This window comes from Maniola jurtina, chromosome 5 (assembly GCF_905333055.1).
Source record: "Maniola jurtina chromosome 5, ilManJurt1.1, whole genome shotgun sequence".
NCBI lineage: Eukaryota > Metazoa > Arthropoda > Insecta > Lepidoptera > Nymphalidae > Maniola > Maniola jurtina.
The window spans coordinates 11,386,436-11,408,050 of record NC_060033.1 but is presented as its reverse complement, the minus strand read 5'-3'; the positions used below and the strand labels follow the sequence as shown (position 1 = coordinate 11,408,050).

General features: G+C 34.1%; 1 protein-coding gene across 5 annotated transcripts in view; it reads left to right on the top strand.

The window, feature by feature from the left end:
- Positions 1-21,615, top strand: part of LOC123865152 (A disintegrin and metalloproteinase with thrombospondin motifs 1) — a 146,213-nt gene that overhangs the window by 52,916 nt on the left and 71,682 nt on the right. For all 5 annotated transcript variants that reach the window (XM_045906011.1, XM_045906010.1, XM_045906012.1 and 2 more), the window contains one exon: positions 8,201-8,297. In XM_045906011.1, coding sequence (XP_045761967.1) covers positions 8,208-8,297 — 90 coding nt within the window. In that variant the 5' untranslated portion in view covers positions 8,201-8,207. The remainder of the gene's footprint in view (positions 1-8,200; positions 8,298-21,615) is intronic.

The following is a 21,615-nucleotide window of genomic DNA, read 5'->3' as shown; positions in this document are numbered from 1 at the left end:
CCAGTCTATAGATTTGAGCTAAGGCACGCAGTTTTTATTTAGGTACAACTATGAGTACAAAATTTCTAGATAGAAACATACTGTGCCACGTTCTATTCAACTATTGAATGAAGATATATATCTATTTGTATTAAAATCACACTAATATTATAAAGGCGAATGTTTGTATGTGTGTGTGTGTGTGTGTGTGTGTGTGTGTGTGTGTGTGTGTGTGTGTGTGTGTGTGTGTGTGTGTGTGTATGTTTGTTACTTCTTCACAACTACTGGACGGATTTGGCTGAAATTTGGAATGGAGATAGATAATATCCTGGATCCTACTTTTTGTCCCGGAAAATCAAAGATTTCCCACGGGAATTCGAAAAACCTAAATCCACGCGGGCGAAGTCGCGGGCATCGGCTAGTTAAGTAATATAAAGAGGAAATTCGATATCTTAACGATACACTTGTAACTATAAAGTGCTATTTTTTATAAGCGTCGATTGCCATCATGACCTCTGCTGAGCCTCTGCGTTATGTTAGAGGCAAGCAAGCTAATCGGTTTTGTTAATGATAATGGGGGATATTGATGTCAGTTGAAGGTGTATATTCGTATATTTTAATTACGTATTTTCAATAAGGTTATAAATAATTGGCCGTGTTTCTGTCAAAAATTACATTTCAATAAGCATATTTTTATTGAAAAACATATTTACCTATGTTCTTACACTATATTTTGTAAGTTTTATAAGAACATTTTAAGAAAAGTGTGTTTGAAGCACGCTCTATACCTACCATCGATGTATACCTACTAATGAAGTTTGATTACTTAATAGCTGTCTGCGTCCAGTAGTTTGAGCTGTGGATAGATATATCAGTCAGCCAGTCATTAACCTTTTTCTTTAAACAAGTGTAAATTAAAAATTTATAACACCCCCGACAAGTGAAGGTTACAGTAACGAGAAAAGACCGAAAAGACCTGATAACTTTCAAACGGCTGAACCGATTTTCTTGGACTAGGTATTCCGCGCCTATGATCCAAAGTATCCGAGCATTATCTGAGTTTTCCAAAACATCATTTTCAAATAAATAATTATGTATCTAGGCAACGTCCATCTTGACAGCTTGACATTTGTCAATTGACACTTGAATATTATGAACCTAAGGGTTATCTAACCTTCTTTTCTACAAGAAAACTAGAAAAGAGCTGATAACTTTTAAACGGCTGAACCAATTTTTTTGGATTATAGCTAAGAACACTCTCGATCAAGCCACTTTTCAAACAAAAAAAACTAAATTAAAATCGGTTCATTCGTTTAGGCGCTACGATGCCACAGACAGATACACAGATACACAGATACACAGATACACAGACACACAGACACACAGATACACAGATACACACGTCAAACTTATAACACCCCTCTTTTTGGATCGGGGGTTAAAAAGATCCAGATTAGATTGTAGTTAAGAATTAAACCTATCTGAAAAACTAACCAGTAAGTATACCTACTTAACTACGTTCAATTATGTTGCGATTTGTAGAAAAAATCATAGTACCTATTTAGCTATTTGTTTATAGTTTTAAAAAATGATTTTTTTATGTTTATCGAAGGGTTAAAGGTTATCTTTTGTTTGTTATTTTGATTCTACTGTTTGTTTTGTTCATTGTTTAAAAATTAATAGCTAAGCTTATTACCATCCATGTTTTTATGATAAGGTAGTAATAACCTAATACTTTCCTGTTCAGATACTTAGATTACTTTATTATGTTGTTTTATCCTTGCCCATTTATTGCTTTTATATTTTTCGTGTACCTAATTACTAAAATATGTCATTGTTATTTCAAACAAATAATGTTATTACAAACAATATTTTAATTGCATTACTTTATTTTACAATACAATAACCTACCTAGCTAATATCACAATTTTACGATTAAAACTGTGCTTATAATAACGTGTATTTATATTAATTATTTTACTTACCTATACTATTTTACTTATATTTCGTACTTAGGCTAAGAACTTAGTATTGTATGTTGTATGTCCTATATCGGAAAAATATTTTTATAAAATATTTCCTTAGTTTATCATGAGTTTATCTTACGAAAACCTATAGTGCAAACATACAAAAAGTAACACTTTTCTTGAACAAATTAATAAACATCCTCAGTACCATAATACCAATATAACACCTCAGTACGTCAGTTTGTATTCCGTCCTCCCAAACAAGATTTACGTTAAGTAGGTAGGTAAGTATACCAATAATTTCCACACTGAACGGCGCGCGCAGCGTTCTGCTTCGGCGGTGATCTGGTTGAACAGCACACATGTGTTGCAAAGCTATAATTTAAGTGTAACTCATTGCCTTACAACAATGTGATACGGAAAGAGTTATTGCCGAAATTGCGTTTTGATGCGTCGTAAATTGTTAAGCCTGACAACACAACACAAACCCGACTGCAACTACATTTAACGTTACTCTGAAAGCACGCACACGCGTGTGTGACTTGTGATACAAGGTCTGGTCTGGCAGGAGGCTTCGGCCGTGGCTAAAGACCACCTTACCGCAAAGTTGCACCTCGCATCGGAAAGTACAGCATTGGAGGAGCCCCCACTACGTGTACAGACGATATCAAGCGAGTCTCAGGGTGCCGCTAAATTCAGGCAGCACAAGACCGTGGTATGTTATAGAAACCCCTACAAGAGACCTATGTCCAGAAGTGGACCTCTATAGGTTGATAATGATGATGATAATGATATTGTGAGATGGTGTTTATAATATTAGACCTCATACGAATAAGGGATACATTTTGTGAGGTTACAAGTGTAAATAAAAAATTTATAACACCCCCGACAAGTAAAGGTTACAGTAACTAGAAAAGAGCTGATAACTTTAAAACGGCTAAACCGATTTTCTGATCATAGCTAACAACACTCTTGATCAAGCCACCTTTCAAACAAAAAAAACTAAATTAAAATCGGTTCATTAGTTTAGGAGCTACGATGCCACAGATAGATACACACGTCAAACTTATAACACCCTGCTTTTTGGGTCGGGGGTTAAAAATTTGGAATTAGCAACCCTACATAAGTTGTAATACATCAAGGGGCTGCCAATTACCAGGATAAGGACTTTGGCAATCTGTTACGTAATTTTTTATTCACACAATTTATTACGTAATCGGAGTTATTTATGTGATGCGCGTTAAAAACGGTGTCGGTTGTTCGTTAAATGTTTAATTTAATTTATGATGTGGATTTATTAGCTTTTATTTAGTTCACAACTTTCATGGAATATCGAATAGGTACCTATAATTCCTCAATCAATTTTGGACTTGCTACACACGTTCAAAAAAAATCTATTAAAACTATGCTCCTGAAAGGCTCCTGAGAAAAGCATATTATACAATCGAAGATTACAATCGAAGAGCGTGGATTTGACCTGCATTATATCAAATCTTTGAAAAGAGCAACCGCCGAGTTTCTTGCTGGTTCTTCTCGGTAGGAAAGGCATTCCGAACCAGTGGTATATGCTTTTGAGGATTCAAAAGAACTTGTAAAAGTCTTATTGAATAAAAATATTTTGAATTTTGAACTTTTTGAATTTAAAATTTTTAAAGGCTTGTAAGGCAATCTTCTAATGTTCCTTCACAGAGCAACAAAAAAAGTACTTACATACTTACCAATAACTATCAATTAAATTGGATGAACTCTAAATTGGAAAATTAACTCAGGAATCAGAAATCGTAGGTATTTCAATAAATGTAGATACTATTAAATCATTACATAGACTAGTAGGTATAGGTACACTATTTTATTGCTATGGAAAAGTTCAGAAAGTTCAAAGCTACGTACATGATATTTAGCTAAAAACCTACCGAGATAACATTTATGAAGTAACATTTTACGCGAAAATAAGCCATTAATTATGATACAAATGTATATTCCCAAAAGAAAAATGCCGCTAAATGAAATTGCGTGCGAAGAAACAATTTGTTAGGATTTGTCCCAAAACGGTTGTAACAAATGAGTTCGCAGGTGTAAATTAATTTTGACGACACAAAACGACTTGGTTACGGTAAAAATGATGAATGAGTGTTTTACAGCTTTTAATTCTATGAAATACCAGCCAAACAATGTTTGTTAGATATAAAAAGTACAGTTAGAACAAATTGTTACAAAACTGTTGTTACCTTTTTAACCCCCGACCCAAAAAGAGGGGTGTTATAAGTTTGAAGTGTGTATCTGTGTATCTGTCTGTGGCATCATAGTGCCTAAACTAATGAACCGATTTTTTTTTTGTTTGAAAGGTGGCTTGATCGAGAGTGTTCTTAGTTTTTTGCATTATTCCAAAAAAATCAGTTCAGCCGTTTAAAAGTTATCAGCTCTTTTCTAGTTACTGTAACCTTCGCTTGTCGAGGGTGTTATAAATTTCTAACTTGTTACTATAAAAAATAATAAAATACATTTTCTTTTAACATATGAATACAGAAGAATCTAATAACTAGTTTTTTTTTATTTTATTTAAAAACTGTCTATTTGCTCTAAATAAATAAAAGGATTTTTTTAAGGTAGTGTTAAAATAAAGAATTACTATTTTGTTTTTGCAAACAGTCGTTTTCAAAATAACGGCCGCTACAAAATAATGCGAGCAAGTGTACAATTTTTTGTTGACATAAAATGACGTAGTTGCCGTAAAAAAAATGTTATAGGCTTTTAATTTTATGAAAGATCGCCCGGCAACATTTCCTTAAAGTCAGTACGGCTAGGAAAAAAAATCATATTGAACTGTAAACTGTAGTTTTAATATTCTGGAGATATTTTTTTTTTACTAAAAAAACACATTATACATATTAAAATTAAGCATTCGACCTGCTATGTTTTTACACAATGGGTAGTTGTTGTTGTTGTCTTTATTTGATAGGTTACCTATTACATTCAAGGAGAGCTAGCTTTACATAATAAAAAAAAGATTCCGAAGAGTTGAGAACCTCCTCCTTTTTTGAAGTCGGTTAACAAACTATATAACTGCTGCATGGATTTAATAAAATAACATAATTACTAATTAAACTATTAAATAATTTAATAAAATAACAGTATAGCAATTATAGCGCTACATTAACCTAATACATAATTATATTGAATTTTCGCCCTTGTGAGCTTTTACCACCGTAGACCACTTTCTGGATATTTTTTGCTGACTGTACAATTAAACGAGTATTAACCAAAGCTTTATTAATATTTCGCTCGGACTTCTGAGAAAAGACAGTGTCCTTTTGTGCAGCGGTCATCGACCTGGTGTTTTTTTTAAGTGTGTTCGCAACGTATTATTAATCTATGCTTGTAAACTTTTTTTGTTTAGGGTTGTCGGGGTTAATTAGATGATGATTAAATAGGTACACGGTTCGCAGAAGATTTCCTCTCTTATTAACATATGATTTAGAATTTCATGCGACCGTAACGTCTTATTAACCTCCTTGCCAAGTGATAATGAAATGTTTTCGCAAGTGTGAATTAATTTTGACCAAATTTTTGTGGGCCAAAAGAAAATACTTAGTTTTGCCGTATAATTTAGAAGTTAAACGAGATATAAAAAAATATGAAAACTGTAGTGAATAACTGATTAAGTTTTGGATTTATTTAAAACTAAATGATGCCCGCGAGTTAGACCAGATTTGTTTCTGTTTTTTGAATTCCGTGGGAATTCTTTGATTTTAAGGGAACCGTACATCAAAAGGAAAAAAGGAACCCTCACTTGGTTGTCTGTCTGTCCGTCTGCCCGTCTGTCGTGTCTGTCAAGAAAACCTATAGGGTACCTACTTACTTCCCGTTGACCTAGAATCATAAAAAGCAAGTAAATAGGTCTTATAGCACAAGTTAAAGAAAAAATCCGACAACCGTGAATTTGTGGTTACATCACACAAAAAAAAAATTAAAATGTGTTCACAAAAAACTTAATTTAGAAAACCAAACATAGATGGTTAGCCCGTTATTAACAGTGTTCTACATAAAAGTGTTAAGTATACATATCTAGTATGATGGTACGGAACCCTTCGTGTGGGAGTCTGACTCGCCCGGGTATGGATTTCTTTTGAGAAAAAATGCCTAAGTACCTATCCCTACCTCACTTATCCTGTGCCTCTAAGTAAATGAAATATTGTCCCAGTAACTCTAATTAAGCCTCAGAGGTACACAAAACATACCTACTTCTAAGTAAATAAGATGCTTTATGTACTTATATTGGAAGCCTCAAGGATTAAAGAGAAAGGGTAAAGAAAAGTGCTAATATTATTTTATTTATTATTTATTTATTTTAAAAACAAATATACATTTAAAAAATTACAATGATAAAAATACCATTCCGGTACATCATAAACCTGGCCGGGTTTATCTGTGCACCAGCATTCCTTGTGTTCGCTCATATAATATGTACATACCTACACTACGTTTACACTAATAATAATAAATACCTACTTAAAAACCTCAATTCTAATCACAGTAATAAAATCTAACTATTAAAAAAATATAGCCAATATTCTTTCATAAATCAATTATTATTGATATTTTGGTACATTTGGCAACCCTGCATATAAGCTCGTATTATCAATAAGCTCATTCAGCGAATATTGAATTAATATTTCACTTGAACCGACCACCCATTCACCCGGCCGGCGGCGTCGGATCGCGTGTTCGAATCCCGCTGGTGCAATATTTTATTCACGATTTATACACGTGCAAGATGTTCTTCCTAATTGTTTAAGACTGTATAAGGATAATACAAATTTAAAAGATTAATACTCTTACACTATGTCATATAAACGATGATCGTTTGAACCAGCACCAAAAGCGGTGATAGTCTAGTGGTTAAAACGTCGGCCGCCTAGTCGGGGGTCCACGGTTCGAAGTCTGCCAATTGCCTTTGTCAGCGTGGAGACTATAACCAAATTGTTGCCATTCTTAGAGAAGACCCATGCTCAGTAACGAGCGAGCAATGGGTTAAGGATAATGATAGCATACAAAATAGTTTTGTATTCGAAGCAGACATGTTGGGTTTATGACAATAATATGATAGTGTAAAATTAATCTTATCCCCAAGTGAGGATAAAATTAGGGTCCCAATGTGCTGGAATGGCAATCTCCCACTGGAAAGCGCAGCGTTAGCAGACCCTCTATCAAGGCGCATGAGACGGGACTAACCGCGAAATTCAAATTTAATTTGGTTTTTCTCACTTTGTAAACTAATACGACATATCATCACTTCCCTTCATGTGTGATCGTGGGACGGTTAAGTGTGCGCCTATTTTAAATTCAAAAATAATAATAATAAAGTATTTAATTAAATATGAAACTGCAATGATTTTTCATGATTAAAAATATATTTTAGTGAAAGGTTGTATTAATCAGACAAACTGCCAATAATATTATTCATTAATTTAATAAAGCACGAAGAAGCGGAAGAGAATGGGATTCGAACCTGTGATTTTGGCCTTCTATAGTTGCCTTGCATATTTTTGAGTTTGTCGTATTATTTTTGTTTACTTATACCTACATGCGTAACGTAGCTAATTCTGTAGTACACAATTTCTAAAATAAACCCTCGTACTTACTACAACTAAATGAAAATGGGAATTATTATTATTAGCATTCGATTCAATAGGGCTCTCTCCGTCACTAGCTTCATATAATGGTAGTTCTGATTTCATTTGAATATTAAGCAACCAAAGTCCATGAAATTTTGCAGACATATTCTAGACACTAATATCTGTGTCTGTGGTGTATTAGATTTTTCTAAAAATATGTAGTTTTAAAATTACAGGGGCTCAAAGATTTGTATGTAAATTTTTAAGACCGCGTAACTTTGAACCGAATATTTTAACAGAAATCTGGAAAACCACAGACATAGATATTACTTTCTAGAATATGTCTGCAAAATTTCATGGACTTTGGTTGCTTAATATTCAAATAAAATTGGAACTACGTTTGTATGAAGCGAGTGACGGAGAGACCCCTCTTAAGACCTGTTTTTAGTTTAGTTTAGAGATTGTTGAAACAAAAATTATCCACCATAATGTCTAAACTATACTTAATTTATTTTTTGTGGTCCTACCATAAACATTTTTGGCACATTTTTTTAATTTGACCTAGGCCAAGTAACAAGTGAAATAAGTGTTATAGTTCCAAAACTATTTGTTTACTTAATTTTCTATTCTTCTTTCCAGTTCCACGATGGAGACGACACGGCATGTGTCGGTCCATTGGCTGCCCACTATAGTTCTTCTTTGTTCCTTCTGCACGACACACTCGCTCAATAACAAGGTAAGTTTTATAAATATACCTATTTTATTGGTTTACTAGCCTTTAAAGGTTAAGCAAAATGAAAAGAAATTGAATGTTACTTGTTTTCGGTATTTGTCTCTCTTTGATTTTCCGGCAAAAAAAGAAGTCTATCGCTATCCAGGTCTTTAACTACCTATATCCAATACAAAAAACGCGCCAATCTATTGCGGCGTGATATAATAACAAATGGACAAACGAACATACTTTCCCATTTATGATATTAGGGGGTAGTGATTTGGAGTCCATAATCATGATAGTTTACATTTATGTGTGTGTCAAAAATGCGAAAATGTGACTGTCTGTCTGTCTGCTAACTTTTCACGGCCCAACGATTTAATCGATTTTGATGGTACAGAGTTAGCTCACATTCCTAGGCTACATTTTACCCCGGCAAACCTAAGAGTTTCCACGAGATTGTCATATGCCCTTTCGTTTAACCGATTTATATGAATTTTGGTATGAAGCTGCATAGCCTAGCATCCCGGAAATTCACATAGGCTACTTTTATCCCGGAAATCACAGTTCCCACAGGATTTTAAAAAAAACCTAAATCCACGCGGATGAAGTCGCGGGCATCTTCTAGCTACTTATAATATGTTAAAAGTAGACTTAGGTACTTTATTGAAACAAAATTACCAATACCGCGGCGTTATCGAAGACAAGATCAGTTCATTTCGTTAACCACGCCCGATAACGTAGGTACAGTTTCATAATGAACCGGTTATTCCACATTGATTGTATTTTGTAATCAATGACGTCATATTGACAGGAATAGGGTATTAACCTGTATGATCCAGCTTTTTATTATAATAAACTCGCCGATGCTCGCGACATGGTCTGCATGGCTTTAGGTTTTTGGAAATCTCGTATGAACTCTTTGATTTTCCGGGATAAAAAGTAGCCCATGTTCGTCTCCGGATACTTCAAGAATATCCATGCAAAAAATCACGCTGACTGCAGCGTGATTGAAGGACAAATCAAAAAACCGAGCAACACACTTTCGCAACCATAATTTTAGATTATAATACTTACCTACTCTAGATTGTTATTTGGAATTTTAATTTAAACTCTATTAAGGATAATTAGGTCATTTTAACCTATTAATTTGGTTCAATAACTATGATGAAAACGATTTATTATAACTTTGATCACCGATCGATCACATTGAAAAATGACTATTTGATTCAAAATGCCAAAAATATGTATTCGGAAAGATTCATAAATCAATGTCTGCTCTCAATCAGGTATCAATATTGTTAAGGCTCTGTTGCGAAATATTAGCCTAGCCTGAGCACCTGTACACTATACAGTGTAATGTTAGTATAATGTTATCAACTTAGTGCTCTCAGTACTTTCTGTATAGTCGTATTCCTCATTGCTGAGGTTCGTGACCCCTTCCCATTAATCCTATAATGGTAGGAGTTCTCTTGGGATAATAATGCGGTGGGTTCCCTTCCCAGATCCATCCGCATACAACTCAACATAAGAGCGACTCCTAGGTTAATAATTTACAGTTATTGTCAGAATATGACGGCTTAACGTACTCTTCGAGCCACGAAGGAAACGAAAAGGCCAAATCCGGATCTCCAAAGTCGGTCACCCATCCAGTTACCGACTTAGGTCAACGCGGATGCTTAACAATGCAATCGATTGATATGCGTTATCACAACCAGGCCACTTGCCCCTCGAGGCTTTAGTACTAGATCTAGTATAGTGTATTTTTCGATATTACATTATTGCCTTAGTGTAATTTGATTATATTGCCTTAGTCATCAAAATTGGCCCAGTTGTTTAGGCGCCACGGTGGAACACAGAGAATCTGGATACAAACATTAAACATACATAGACTGTTGAAATCATAACCCTTCCTTTTGGCTTTGCTGTAGTCGGGTAAAAAAGTTGTGGGGACATGCCGATAAGTGATAACTTAAGTTTAAAACTACGAAACAACACTGGTTTTTTTTAGAGTTTCAGATTAAACCATTAGCAATAGTTTAGTTTTACATCTATTGGCACGCCGAACATTATCAACGTTAGCATGTCGGTGATGCAACCTTGTTTTTCCGCAACCCAAAATCGCCCAATGCGCCTACAAGAAGAAAACTGATCATTCATAGATTTGTATCATCAGTTATATATAGTACGGGCTGGTAGTGTGACCTCGAGGTCGATGGTCTTGACGGTTCTAACTTCATTCAACCAAATTGAAAAGTGTGGATGTTACATCAAGCAAGCTAGGCTCGACGAAGCTTGCTCATGGATCTTGTTCGTCTAAGAACCAAAACAAAAAAGAGTTTTCTAATATCTAATTAATGTTTCGGTCAATTATTACAAGTCAATGCCGCCAACACTAGTTCGGAAATGTTGGAATGGTTTTATATAAATATCCGACTTTTATGTAGAAAGGCCTGAACAACTTTAGTTGTAGTGTTTGCGCAAGGATACTCATCATTTGGAGGTCGTCTATGATTCGATATTACACGATTTCACATCGAATTAACTCCAGATTATTATGTATTACACCACGATGTCACAACCAATTCGTTATACCTGTTCGTACTCACGCTTAGACGTTCGTCTTCAATTTTGTTTCAAACAGGTACGTACAGCTGATTTTTCAAACAGAAAAATAAATAAAGTTTAACTATGCCGAATGATATGTTCACAGTTTTTACAATTATTGGAAATAGGTCCTAAAACCTATTTCAAAATGTCAAATTGATTCGTCTTTTAAGTTGGTTTAAACGCACAATTTCAAAAACGCAAAATGCCAATTGTTTGGAAATATCAAACCCAAAAATTAAACCATTTTCTGATTTCTCACTTATACAACGATGCTTATATCTGTCAGTTTGTTGCAAGGGCCCATACAAATAAGAATAAGATTCATATCTTTTCAAGCATGCTAATTGTCACACGTAAATGAAACCTTGGCATACGAGATGAATAATGAATTATGTACTTTGAAAATGTGTTCCGCGTGAAATAGTTCAGTCACCCCCATGTACAGAGTAGCTTGTGCGTGTAAAGTTACAACCATACAACATTGTTCGTTTTCGGATTTATTCCTTTACTTGTACTATAAGACCAACCTACCGCCAAATTTCATGATTCTAGGTTAACGGGAAGTACCCTATAGGTTTTCTTGACAGACACGACGGACGGACGGACAGACAGACAGACAGACAACAAAGTGATCCTATAAGGGTTCCGTTTTTCCTTTTGAGGTACGGAACCCTAAAAAACCCTGCGTTCTGCGGTTTCTATTACTTTTCAAGTTTTATTATCCAAATATTTAAAGCATGTTTCAAAACATGTTACCAGTCTAGAAGTCGTAGTTTACATATTATTTTTATAAATAAGTACACAAAGCAAAGCAGTAACAATTAATTCAAATTAATTATTTTTAAAGGATTCATAAACGTTTAAGTTTTACGAATACAAATCGGAAATACATTTTAAAGCAAAAAAATCATCAAATACTCATTATTGTAATTTGGAGTTATACAATAGGTACCTACGTACAAAATCACAAGTAAGAGGCCTTTTTATTTTGTATAAATATGTATATATGCGCTGAATTTTGTTTACGTATGAGATTTAGATGTTTTTTAAGTGTACAATTAGGCCCATTGCCTCACTCAAAATTATTTTCTCTCTATAATCACTACTCTGTAGCAATCAAGCCTATTGTCCGTTGCCTATTATTACGCAACGTCATACAGAATACCAATAAGCATTTGCCTATATATATATACGAGATACGTACGTGGAAATAATAATATACACTTGTACAGACTTTTTTCCTCGCCAAATATAAAAGATCGCTAAAGAGATTAAAGTTCATGCATTTGCTTGAATAGGTAATGCTAACGGTATATCTAGTGCTTTGTAGTTTGTACTTTGTAAATAATGAAGTTAGTTTTGCGAATCACGGATGGTTCCTTGTCTACACTATAAAGAAAACCTCTACACATTATTTCTGCTTTCTAGGTCCATGGCCTCTATGGATTTGGGCTGAGAGTTGGCCAGTCGGGACTTTTTAACCCCCGACCAAAAAAAGGGGTATTATAAGTTTGACGCGTGTATCTGTGTATCTGTCTATAGCATCGTAGCTCCTAAACTAATGAACCGATTTTAATTTAGTTTTTTTTTTTGTTTGAAAGGTAGCTAGATCGAGAGAGTGCTTAGCTATAATCCAAGAAAATCGGTTCAGCCGTTTGAAAGTTATGAGCTTCACTTGTCGGGGGTGTTATAAATTTTTAATTTACACTTGTCTATTTAATGGATTTAGAAGAAAACGGCGCGCGCGCGTCCTGGGAACTTTGACAAATTGTCAAATTAATAAAGGAACAATTTAACAGGGCTCTCTCCGTCACTCGCTTTATACAATCGTAGTTCCAATTTCATTTGAATATTAAGCAACCAAAGTCCATGAAATTTTGCAGACATATTCTAGAAACTAATATCTGTGTCTGTGGAGTTTTAGATTTTCCTAAAAATATGTAGTTTTAAAATTACAGGGGCTCAGAGATTTGTATGTAAATTTTTTAAGACCGCGTAACTTTGAAACCGAATATTTTAACAGAAATCTGGAAAACCACAAACATAGATATTAGTTTCTAGAATATGTCTGCAAAATTTCATGGACTTTGGTTGCTTAATATTCAAATGAAATTGGAACTACGTTTGTATGAAGCGAGTGACGGAGAGACCCCTCTTAACAAGTAAATGGATGTATGAATAAAGAGACGAATTAGTAAGTGAATGGAAGAATAAATCCATTAAAATTCCAGTTAGTTTTTCTCAAAAAATAACACTTTGAAGGCTGTGATAATGAAAGATTCGATGTCGGGACGTATTATAAAAACTCATAAATAACATCAATAAATCTTTCTTAAAGGAAATATACTATAGATATTATTCAAAATCTTCGTGTTAATAAAATGGTACCTAAAACTAGATATTAATTAATATCATCCAAAAGATTTGTGGTTTTTAACCCCCGACCCAAAAAGAGGGGTGTTATAAGTTTGACGTGTGTATCTGTGTGTCTGTGTATCTGTGTATCTGTGTATCTGTGTATCTGTGTGTCTGTGTGTCTGTGTATCTGTGTATCTGTGTATCTGTCTGTGGCATCGTAGCGCCTAAACGAATGAACCGATTTTAATTTAGTTTTTTTTGTTTGAAAGGTGGCTTGATCGAGAGTGTTCTTAGCTATAATCTAAAAAAATTGGTTTAGCCGTTTAAGAGTTATCAGCTCTTTTCTAGTTTTCTTGTAGAAAAGAAGGTTAGATAACCGTTAGGTTCATAATATTATGTCAATAGACAAATGTCAAGCTGTCAAGATGGACGTTGCCTAAATACATAATTATTTATTTGAAAATGATGTTTTGGAAAACTCAGATACTTTGGATCGTCGGGGGTGTTATAAATTTTTAATTTACACTTGTTTAAACAACCAGTGAATCATAGACATGACATTTTCACGAAAGCCATCTGGCATTTAAATCTTCCTTGACGATTTATTTCTACCTAAATGGGAAAATATACCTATTTGTCGCGGCTATTTCTATTTTATTACATAAATAAATACTTGGCTGTAAAATTTTTGATGTCTGCAAGGTTTTCAAAACAAAATTTAGAAATCACAGCTTTTAACTTTAAGTTAAAAAGTCCTAATTACGTATACTACGTGTTTATATCTACGCCTAATGCTTGTAAATTAGTAGAGTAGGTATAATTTCGGAAAAATATTGACTACTAGAATCTAGTAACTAGATTAAGTTTGCGACTTAAGTTCGCGTGGACTAAGTTTATAATCCAGTGGGAACTTATTGATTTTTGGGATGAAAAGTAGCCTATGTCCGAATCAAAATGCAAGCTATCTTGGTACCATATTTATGAAAAGGTAACAAATAGAAAGACAGACAGACATACTTTCGTATTTATATGCCCAATATTGGTATGGAATCATTATGGATTAAGAAGTAGTCTTTAAAATTTAGATTTTCTCAAAATTCTTTGTTTCAATTGTATCTCAGTAAGTACCATTTTCAACGTAATTTTTAACGGATTTCGAAATTACATTCTGATTACTATTATTATTAAGTATTATTATTAAGTATCTACTGATTTCATAATGATAGTGATAATTTTTATTCGCTTGCTCATTAGCTCTATCAAGTAAAAGATAAATCTCAAAATGTCACAAACGAAGTCAAATAACGCAACTCACTGACCTCTACTAAAACAAGTACGCTGGACCTGCAATTGCCAACCTGTTTTTGAAGCAACTTGATTTCCGCCATTTTGGCGTGGATACTGGATAGCAGCAGTGAGCGTCATTTGACCGTATTCAGAACTAAATGTTAGTCATGAGATATCTATCAACATAGTGTAAACACGAAAATCATTTGACACAAAGTATCACTTTTAATTCCCAGTACGCTTGGTTAGGCTCTTCAAATCAGCACAATAATAAGTCCAAATTTTAGAAACCCTCGATAAAAAAACCTCTTTAAGAAAACCAGAAAAGAGCTGATAACTTCCGAACGGCTGAACCGATTTTCTTCGATTATAACTATGTAACAAGTGTAAATTAAAAATTTATAACACCCCCGACGATCCAAAGTATTTGAGTTTTCCAAAACATCACTTTCAAATAAATAATTATGTATTTAGGCAACGTCCATCTTGACAGCTTGACATTTGTCTGTTGACATAATATTAAAAACCTAACGGTTATCTAACCTTCTTTTCTACAAGAAAACTAGAAAAGAGCTGATAACTCTTAAACGGCTGAACCAATTTTTTTAGATTATAGCTAAGAACACTCTCGATCAAGCCACCTTTCAAACAAAAAAAACTAAATTAAAATCGGTTCATTCGTTTAGGCGCTACGATGCCACAGACAGATACACAGATACACAGATACACAGATACACAGATACACAGATACACAGATACACAGATACACACGTCAAACTTATAACACCCCTCTTTTTGGGTCGGGGGTTAAAAACACTCTTGATCAAGCCATTTTTTCAAACAAAAAAAATTAAATTAATATCGGTTCATTAGTTTTAGGATCTACGATGCCACAGACAGATACACAGATACACACGTCAAATTTATAACACCCCTCTTTTTGGGTCGCGGGTTAAAAAATAACTGTCATTTTGTATGGCACTCCTATTCCAGCATACTTGTACGTCAATTGCAGTGCCGCAACTGGTCTTTCCATTATCGTTCCTGCCCAATTAATTATTTATTTGTCTCGAATATTGCTCTTGTGAATTGATCTGATTCGTGGAACTGCGATTTTATCATTTATCATGACTCATGAGTCATTGCAAAACAAACCCGGTGTTATTCCGTGACCACGGATAGTGTATTGACCGAGCAGGACCGTTATGTGGTTTATGGGATCATCAATTACATAGAGTAGGTACGCATCTTATGTGTTTCCATGTGTGTTTATGTTATATAAACAGTAAACACCTATAACTGTAATTGAATTGTTTACTTCTTCGATCTCATTCTAAAGAAGACAGGTAGATTGCAATTTTCTTTTGCACTCTTTCTGTTCGATTCGATACAAATATTTTTTAATGCAAGTCACAAATCACACTATCACACTAATATTATAAAGGCGAAAGTTTGTGTGTATGTGTCTGTGTGTATGTGTGTGTGTGTGTGTATGTTTGTTATTCTTTAACAATAACTACTGAACGGATTTGGCTGAAATTTGGAATGGAGATAGATAATATCTTGGATTAGGCTACTTTTTATCCCGGAAAATCAAAGAGTTTCTACTTGATTTTAAAAAACCTAAATCCAGGCGAACGAAGTCGCGGGCGTCAGCTAGTGTTGAATAATATTTAATTTTTGTATTTACCTCCATTCTAATATATCAAATACAATACATTTCTGTAAATATTTTATGCTTATTTATTCATATATTTATTTAGTGCTTACAAGATTTTTTGACGACCCTTAGGTTTATCATACAACTATTTGTTTGTAGATTAAAACATTAAATATTTGCACTAAAACTTACAAATGTTTCCATTCATCATTCAATAAATATTGAGCCCTCAACCATGAAATCGCGGTGTTTTCAAAGTTATTCAAATGAAATATATAAGTAATTGATAGGTATTGTACTCGTATTGTACACAGTTTAGAAGTTTTTTGACCTCTACATTAGATGATATTTTTTTAATGCGCTTAATAAAACATCTAAAAGGTACACTTTTGGTAACTAATTGATAACATGTAGTGGCACTTAACAGGGCTCTCTTCGTCACTCGTTTCATACAATCGTAGTTCCAATTTCATTTGAATATTAAGCAACCAAAGTCCATGAAATTTTGCAGACATATTCTAGACACTTATATCTGTGTCTGTGGTGTTTTAGATTTTTCTAAAAATATGTAGTTTTAAAATTACAGGGGTTCAAAGATTTGTATGAAAATTTTTAAGACCGCGTAACTTTGAAACCGAATATTTTAACAGAAATCTGGAAAACCACAGGCATAAATGTTAGTTTCTAGAATATGTCTCCAAAATTTCATGGACTTTGGTTGCTTAATATTCAAATTAAATTGGAACTACGTTTGTATGAAACGAGTGACGGAGAGAGCCCTCTTAAAAACTCAAAGTATAATAATAATTATAGCGTTGATTAATTTGTTTTTCCTGATAAAACAGTATAATACAGTTTGGTTAGTGATTCATGTTTAAAGTAATAGATAAACTGTGGCGGCAGCTAAATAAAAAGTCATCTTAGTCAATTGATCATTAGATTACTGATGTTGAAAGCTTTGCTTAAAATTAGATTAGTCTATAAGTGGTTTTTCAGTCTTATCTTTCGTTTATTACTTACTATGATGCCCAGACTTCATTTGCGTGGGTTTAGATTCTTTAAAGTAATCCGTGGGAACTCTTTGATTTATAGTAACCCCACCGATAAGATAACTTCATTTTCACGGCGTAGCTTGTTGAATATTTTACTAAATTAAAATAGAACAAACCGACAATACAATATTATACAATATAAAATACAAAATATGTGGAGTTAGAGATTTCAGAAATTGGAAATTTGGGAAAATGGATATAACAACCAAACTAGACATTTATGGAATTGGACCAGACCACCAGGGCTATTAGAAAGGTCTCTAAAACACTTCTTGCAAGTTGCAGTTGATGTATCAAACCTATCTATAAAAAATCTTTTAATTTACTTACGGCTGAAATTAATATAATCAACGCTATCTGGAAATCTGTCGTTACAATTGTTATTAATTTCGCTCATTAGTGAGACTTGCAGGTGATGTGCCTATCTATAAAAAATATTTCTTTTAATTTACTTACGGCTGAAATTAATAATAGTCAATCCTATCTGTAACCTGTTGTTATGATTATTAATTCCGACCGTTAGTGACGCATGCTATCTACTTGACGCATGCCTTTTTTACATGTTTTGGTAGTTCAGTACCATTCGTCATTCAGGAACAAACTTGTTTAATTCAATTCCAAGAACTTTCGCATAAAACATTAAGAATAAGTAAGAAATAGCAGTGTCGAAGACGCAAATATATTCCAAGAACAGCTTGTTTCCTCATGTTTGAAGAATAATATCCTACCTAAATGATGTCAGACATCATGGCAGATTTTTAACCCCCGACCCAAAAAGAGGGGTGTTATAAGTTTGACGTGTGTATCTGTGTATCTGTGTGTCTGTGTATCTGTGTATCTGTGTATCTGTGTATCTGTGTATCTGTCTGTGGCATCGTAGCGCCTAAATGAATGAACCGATTTTAATTTACTTTTTTTTGTTTGAAAGGTGGCTTGATCGAGAGTGTTCTTAGCTATAATCCAAAAAAATTGGTGCAGCCGTTTAAGAGTTATCAGCTCTTTTCTAGTTTTCTTGTAGAAAAGAAGGTTACATAACCGTTAGGTTCATAATATTATGTCAATTGACAAAATATGTCAAGCTGTCAAGATGGACGTTGCCTTGATACATAATTATTTATTTGAAAATGATGTTTTGGAAAACTCAGATACTTTGTCGGGGGTGTTATAAATTTTTAATTTACACTTGTAATTAATATTGTGTGAAAATGGCTATTACCTATCTTGTCATGCCTATTTATATAATATACCTAAGTGGATACATTTAAATAAAATCTTTTGGACATAAATCGGTCTCGTATAGATTGAACTTTTTTTTACCAGAGAAACTGCTAATGCGTAGCTAGCTTTTAAGGAAACTTTTGGTATTATTAATATTGAACAAACGAAGAGGCAGACGTAGGCATTATTGCCGCCGATGAAATATCTGCAATACCATGAGAAGAACCTCCATCATCATGATTAACCCATCACCAGCGCACTACTCTCACTTTTCTCCAGAATGTAAAGGGTGGTCATAGTCTACCACGCTGGCCAAGGGTAGGTAGACAGACTTTACACACTTTTAAGAACATTAGGTAAAACTCTCAACCATGCAGGTTCCTTACGATATAAATCCATCGTCGTTAGAGCAAGTAATTAATTGCTTAAAATGCACACAACAGTGAAAAATTATAATGTGGGTTTGAATCCCGGTCCCCCGATTAGAAGGCCAGCACCGCCGGTGTGTGAATAATGGTGGTTATTCACACACCAGCGGTGCTATATATCTATGCTAAGTATCTATACATAGGTATAGATACCTAGTCGTTTTAAAGGAACATAGCTGTGGAAGCTAGTTCCTCAATTTGCATGTGCGTGGTATAAATAACGGGAAGTGGAAGAGTATCAAGGTAGTTCATATTATTTAGAAACTTGGCATCCTCAGTAAGGTCAAAAGGTACTTCACCGGAACAGCTTCTAACTTTGGGATGCCCCTGCCAAGTATCAGCTCGATTATTCGGTAAATCACCTGTTTAAATGTTGGTACCTTTTCAAAAAGAGTGAATAAGTATCCTCTAAGCTAGTAGGCTTCTCCTTAGACTGCTCCATCGTACTTAGTATTACCATTAGGTGAGATTGTAGTCCAGCGTAAGTTTGATCATTCGCCTTGAGTGAAGTCGCGATCAAAACCTAACTTAAATTTTACTGACCTCTTTATCTAGTTAACATGTACTGTGCTATTATATTTCACAAGAAATCAATAGTTATTTTAAATTAATTCTAGATTTCATCGGTCGAGACCTACTTAACTATTGTAACATGATATTTGTTAGTTGAACCTTACGTAACAGCCCTGTTGAAATAAATGTGTGAACTAAACGGATATAAAAGAACTAATTTGATATTTAAGAGATATAAAGGACTCTAATTAATTTATTGAAACGTCATGCTGGCACTCAATTGTTTTATTTTTATTTGGTTGATTAATATAGCTTAACTTTTTAAATTTCGAAACGAAGCTTTTAGTATTGTGAAGGTCGGAAGTTGCCTTTTAGATAGTCTCATTAATACTCAATTATACCTAGATGTCAAAGTGTGTCTCTTTGACTGTGTGCTAGCTTTTCACGTTTTATGCATTCTTACGAAATTATTAGTTAGTTATTTTAATTAGTTTTACGATATTCGCTGAGTTGAATAAAAAATTGAAATGGACACAAACAAGTAGGTAGGACCTACTCTACGCCGCGCTGGAGGGGGCGAAAATGACAGTAATTTTTTTGCCGATTCGAAGCACCCCATCCTACCTACTAGGAATTGAAATTGACATTTTGTGCTATCAGCGCCAAAACAGTAAAAATCAAGTTTCTTCGGTCGGCAATTGCATGTCTAGCGTTCTTATATTAGTCAGTGAAAATAGACATACAACACTAGTTATTATCTATTTAATGGTCCAGTTTTCTTAAAAGAGGTATAGGGTCTTCAGTAGTATTTTGAATTCTGTTTATGTAAGGTATTAAAATTCCACAATTTACCTATTTTATTTTACCTCTATCAAAATCATAACTTTCAAACTAGACCAAGGTAGGTAAATTCTGTTCAATCGTTATTCGTTTTAGCGTTCGTTTCCGCGTCTCGCTATAAACTAGCTTGCGGTGAGGCCAGTCAGATTTGGATTATGACAGATTTTGTGGTTGCAACGCTTTCATAAAGTTGCGTATAAGCTTAGTATCCACTATGTTCACGCATCATCTGTGATTTTCCTATAAAAATATGTATGTATTTTTCGTAAAATATGCCCACTGCCCCCTAGCAATTTTTCTGTAGAGTTAACGTTATATTTTCCACAGGCATAAAAGTAAAATTATGTCTATGCGTAAGTATCCTTATAATATTATGTACTGTGACAACGTCTTCGGCCGCAACTCTTTCATTTAAACAATTTAATGTTAAGTCATTGTGGTAAACCGATGGTACCCGTAAATGTCGGCAAGTGAATTAGTTCGCTGTATCGTACAGTTTTACGAGTATATTAATACCTTATTCATTAACCCCCGACCCAAAAAGAGGGGGTGTTATAAGTTTGACGTGTGTATCTGTGTATCTGTCTGTGGCATCGTAGCGCCTAAACGAATGAACCGATTTTAATTTAGTTTTTTTTGTTTGAAAGGTGGCTTGATCGAGAGTGTTCTTAGCTATCATCCAAGAAAATCAGTTTAGCCGTTTGAAAGTTATCAGCTTTACTTGTCGGGGGTGTTATAAATTTTTAATTTACACTTGTGTAACATTAATATGGATGACATTGACTTAAATATCACTGGATTAGTGTGTCATTTTTCTGGTATGGTTAGTAATCTAAATATTGGCATTTATGTTTATTCGAAACCGCTAAATACAAGTTAGGCAATTTAAAGTCGAAAACACGAATGCAACCAACATTTTCACAAACCTACTTGGCGTATCAAAGTAGCCATTATTATTATTTATTAACATAGTGTCGACACTGAAATTATTCGCCCACGATTTTCCAAATACACGCATTTGTAAAAATTCATAATAAATTGTTGAACGATTTATAATATAATATTATATGTACCTACATCTAAAGTTACAGGTTATATTGAAAAGTGGACATGGGAACGGTTCAAACAGAAGCGCTTTCAGCTATTGAGGATAGATTTGACGATTGAGAAGATAGATAGATCAATTTTTGTTTTGTATTTTTTTTTATAAAAGAATATTAGTCATTTTAATCATGACTAACATTCCCCTTTTCCCTCCAACTAAGCGTTATGCTTTTGCTAGGAGTGGGTACGAGAGTAGTGCAACAGATGGGGTTCGAACCGTCGACCTTTCGGATTTCAGTCCGCTCCCTATAACTGTTGAGCTATTGAGGCTT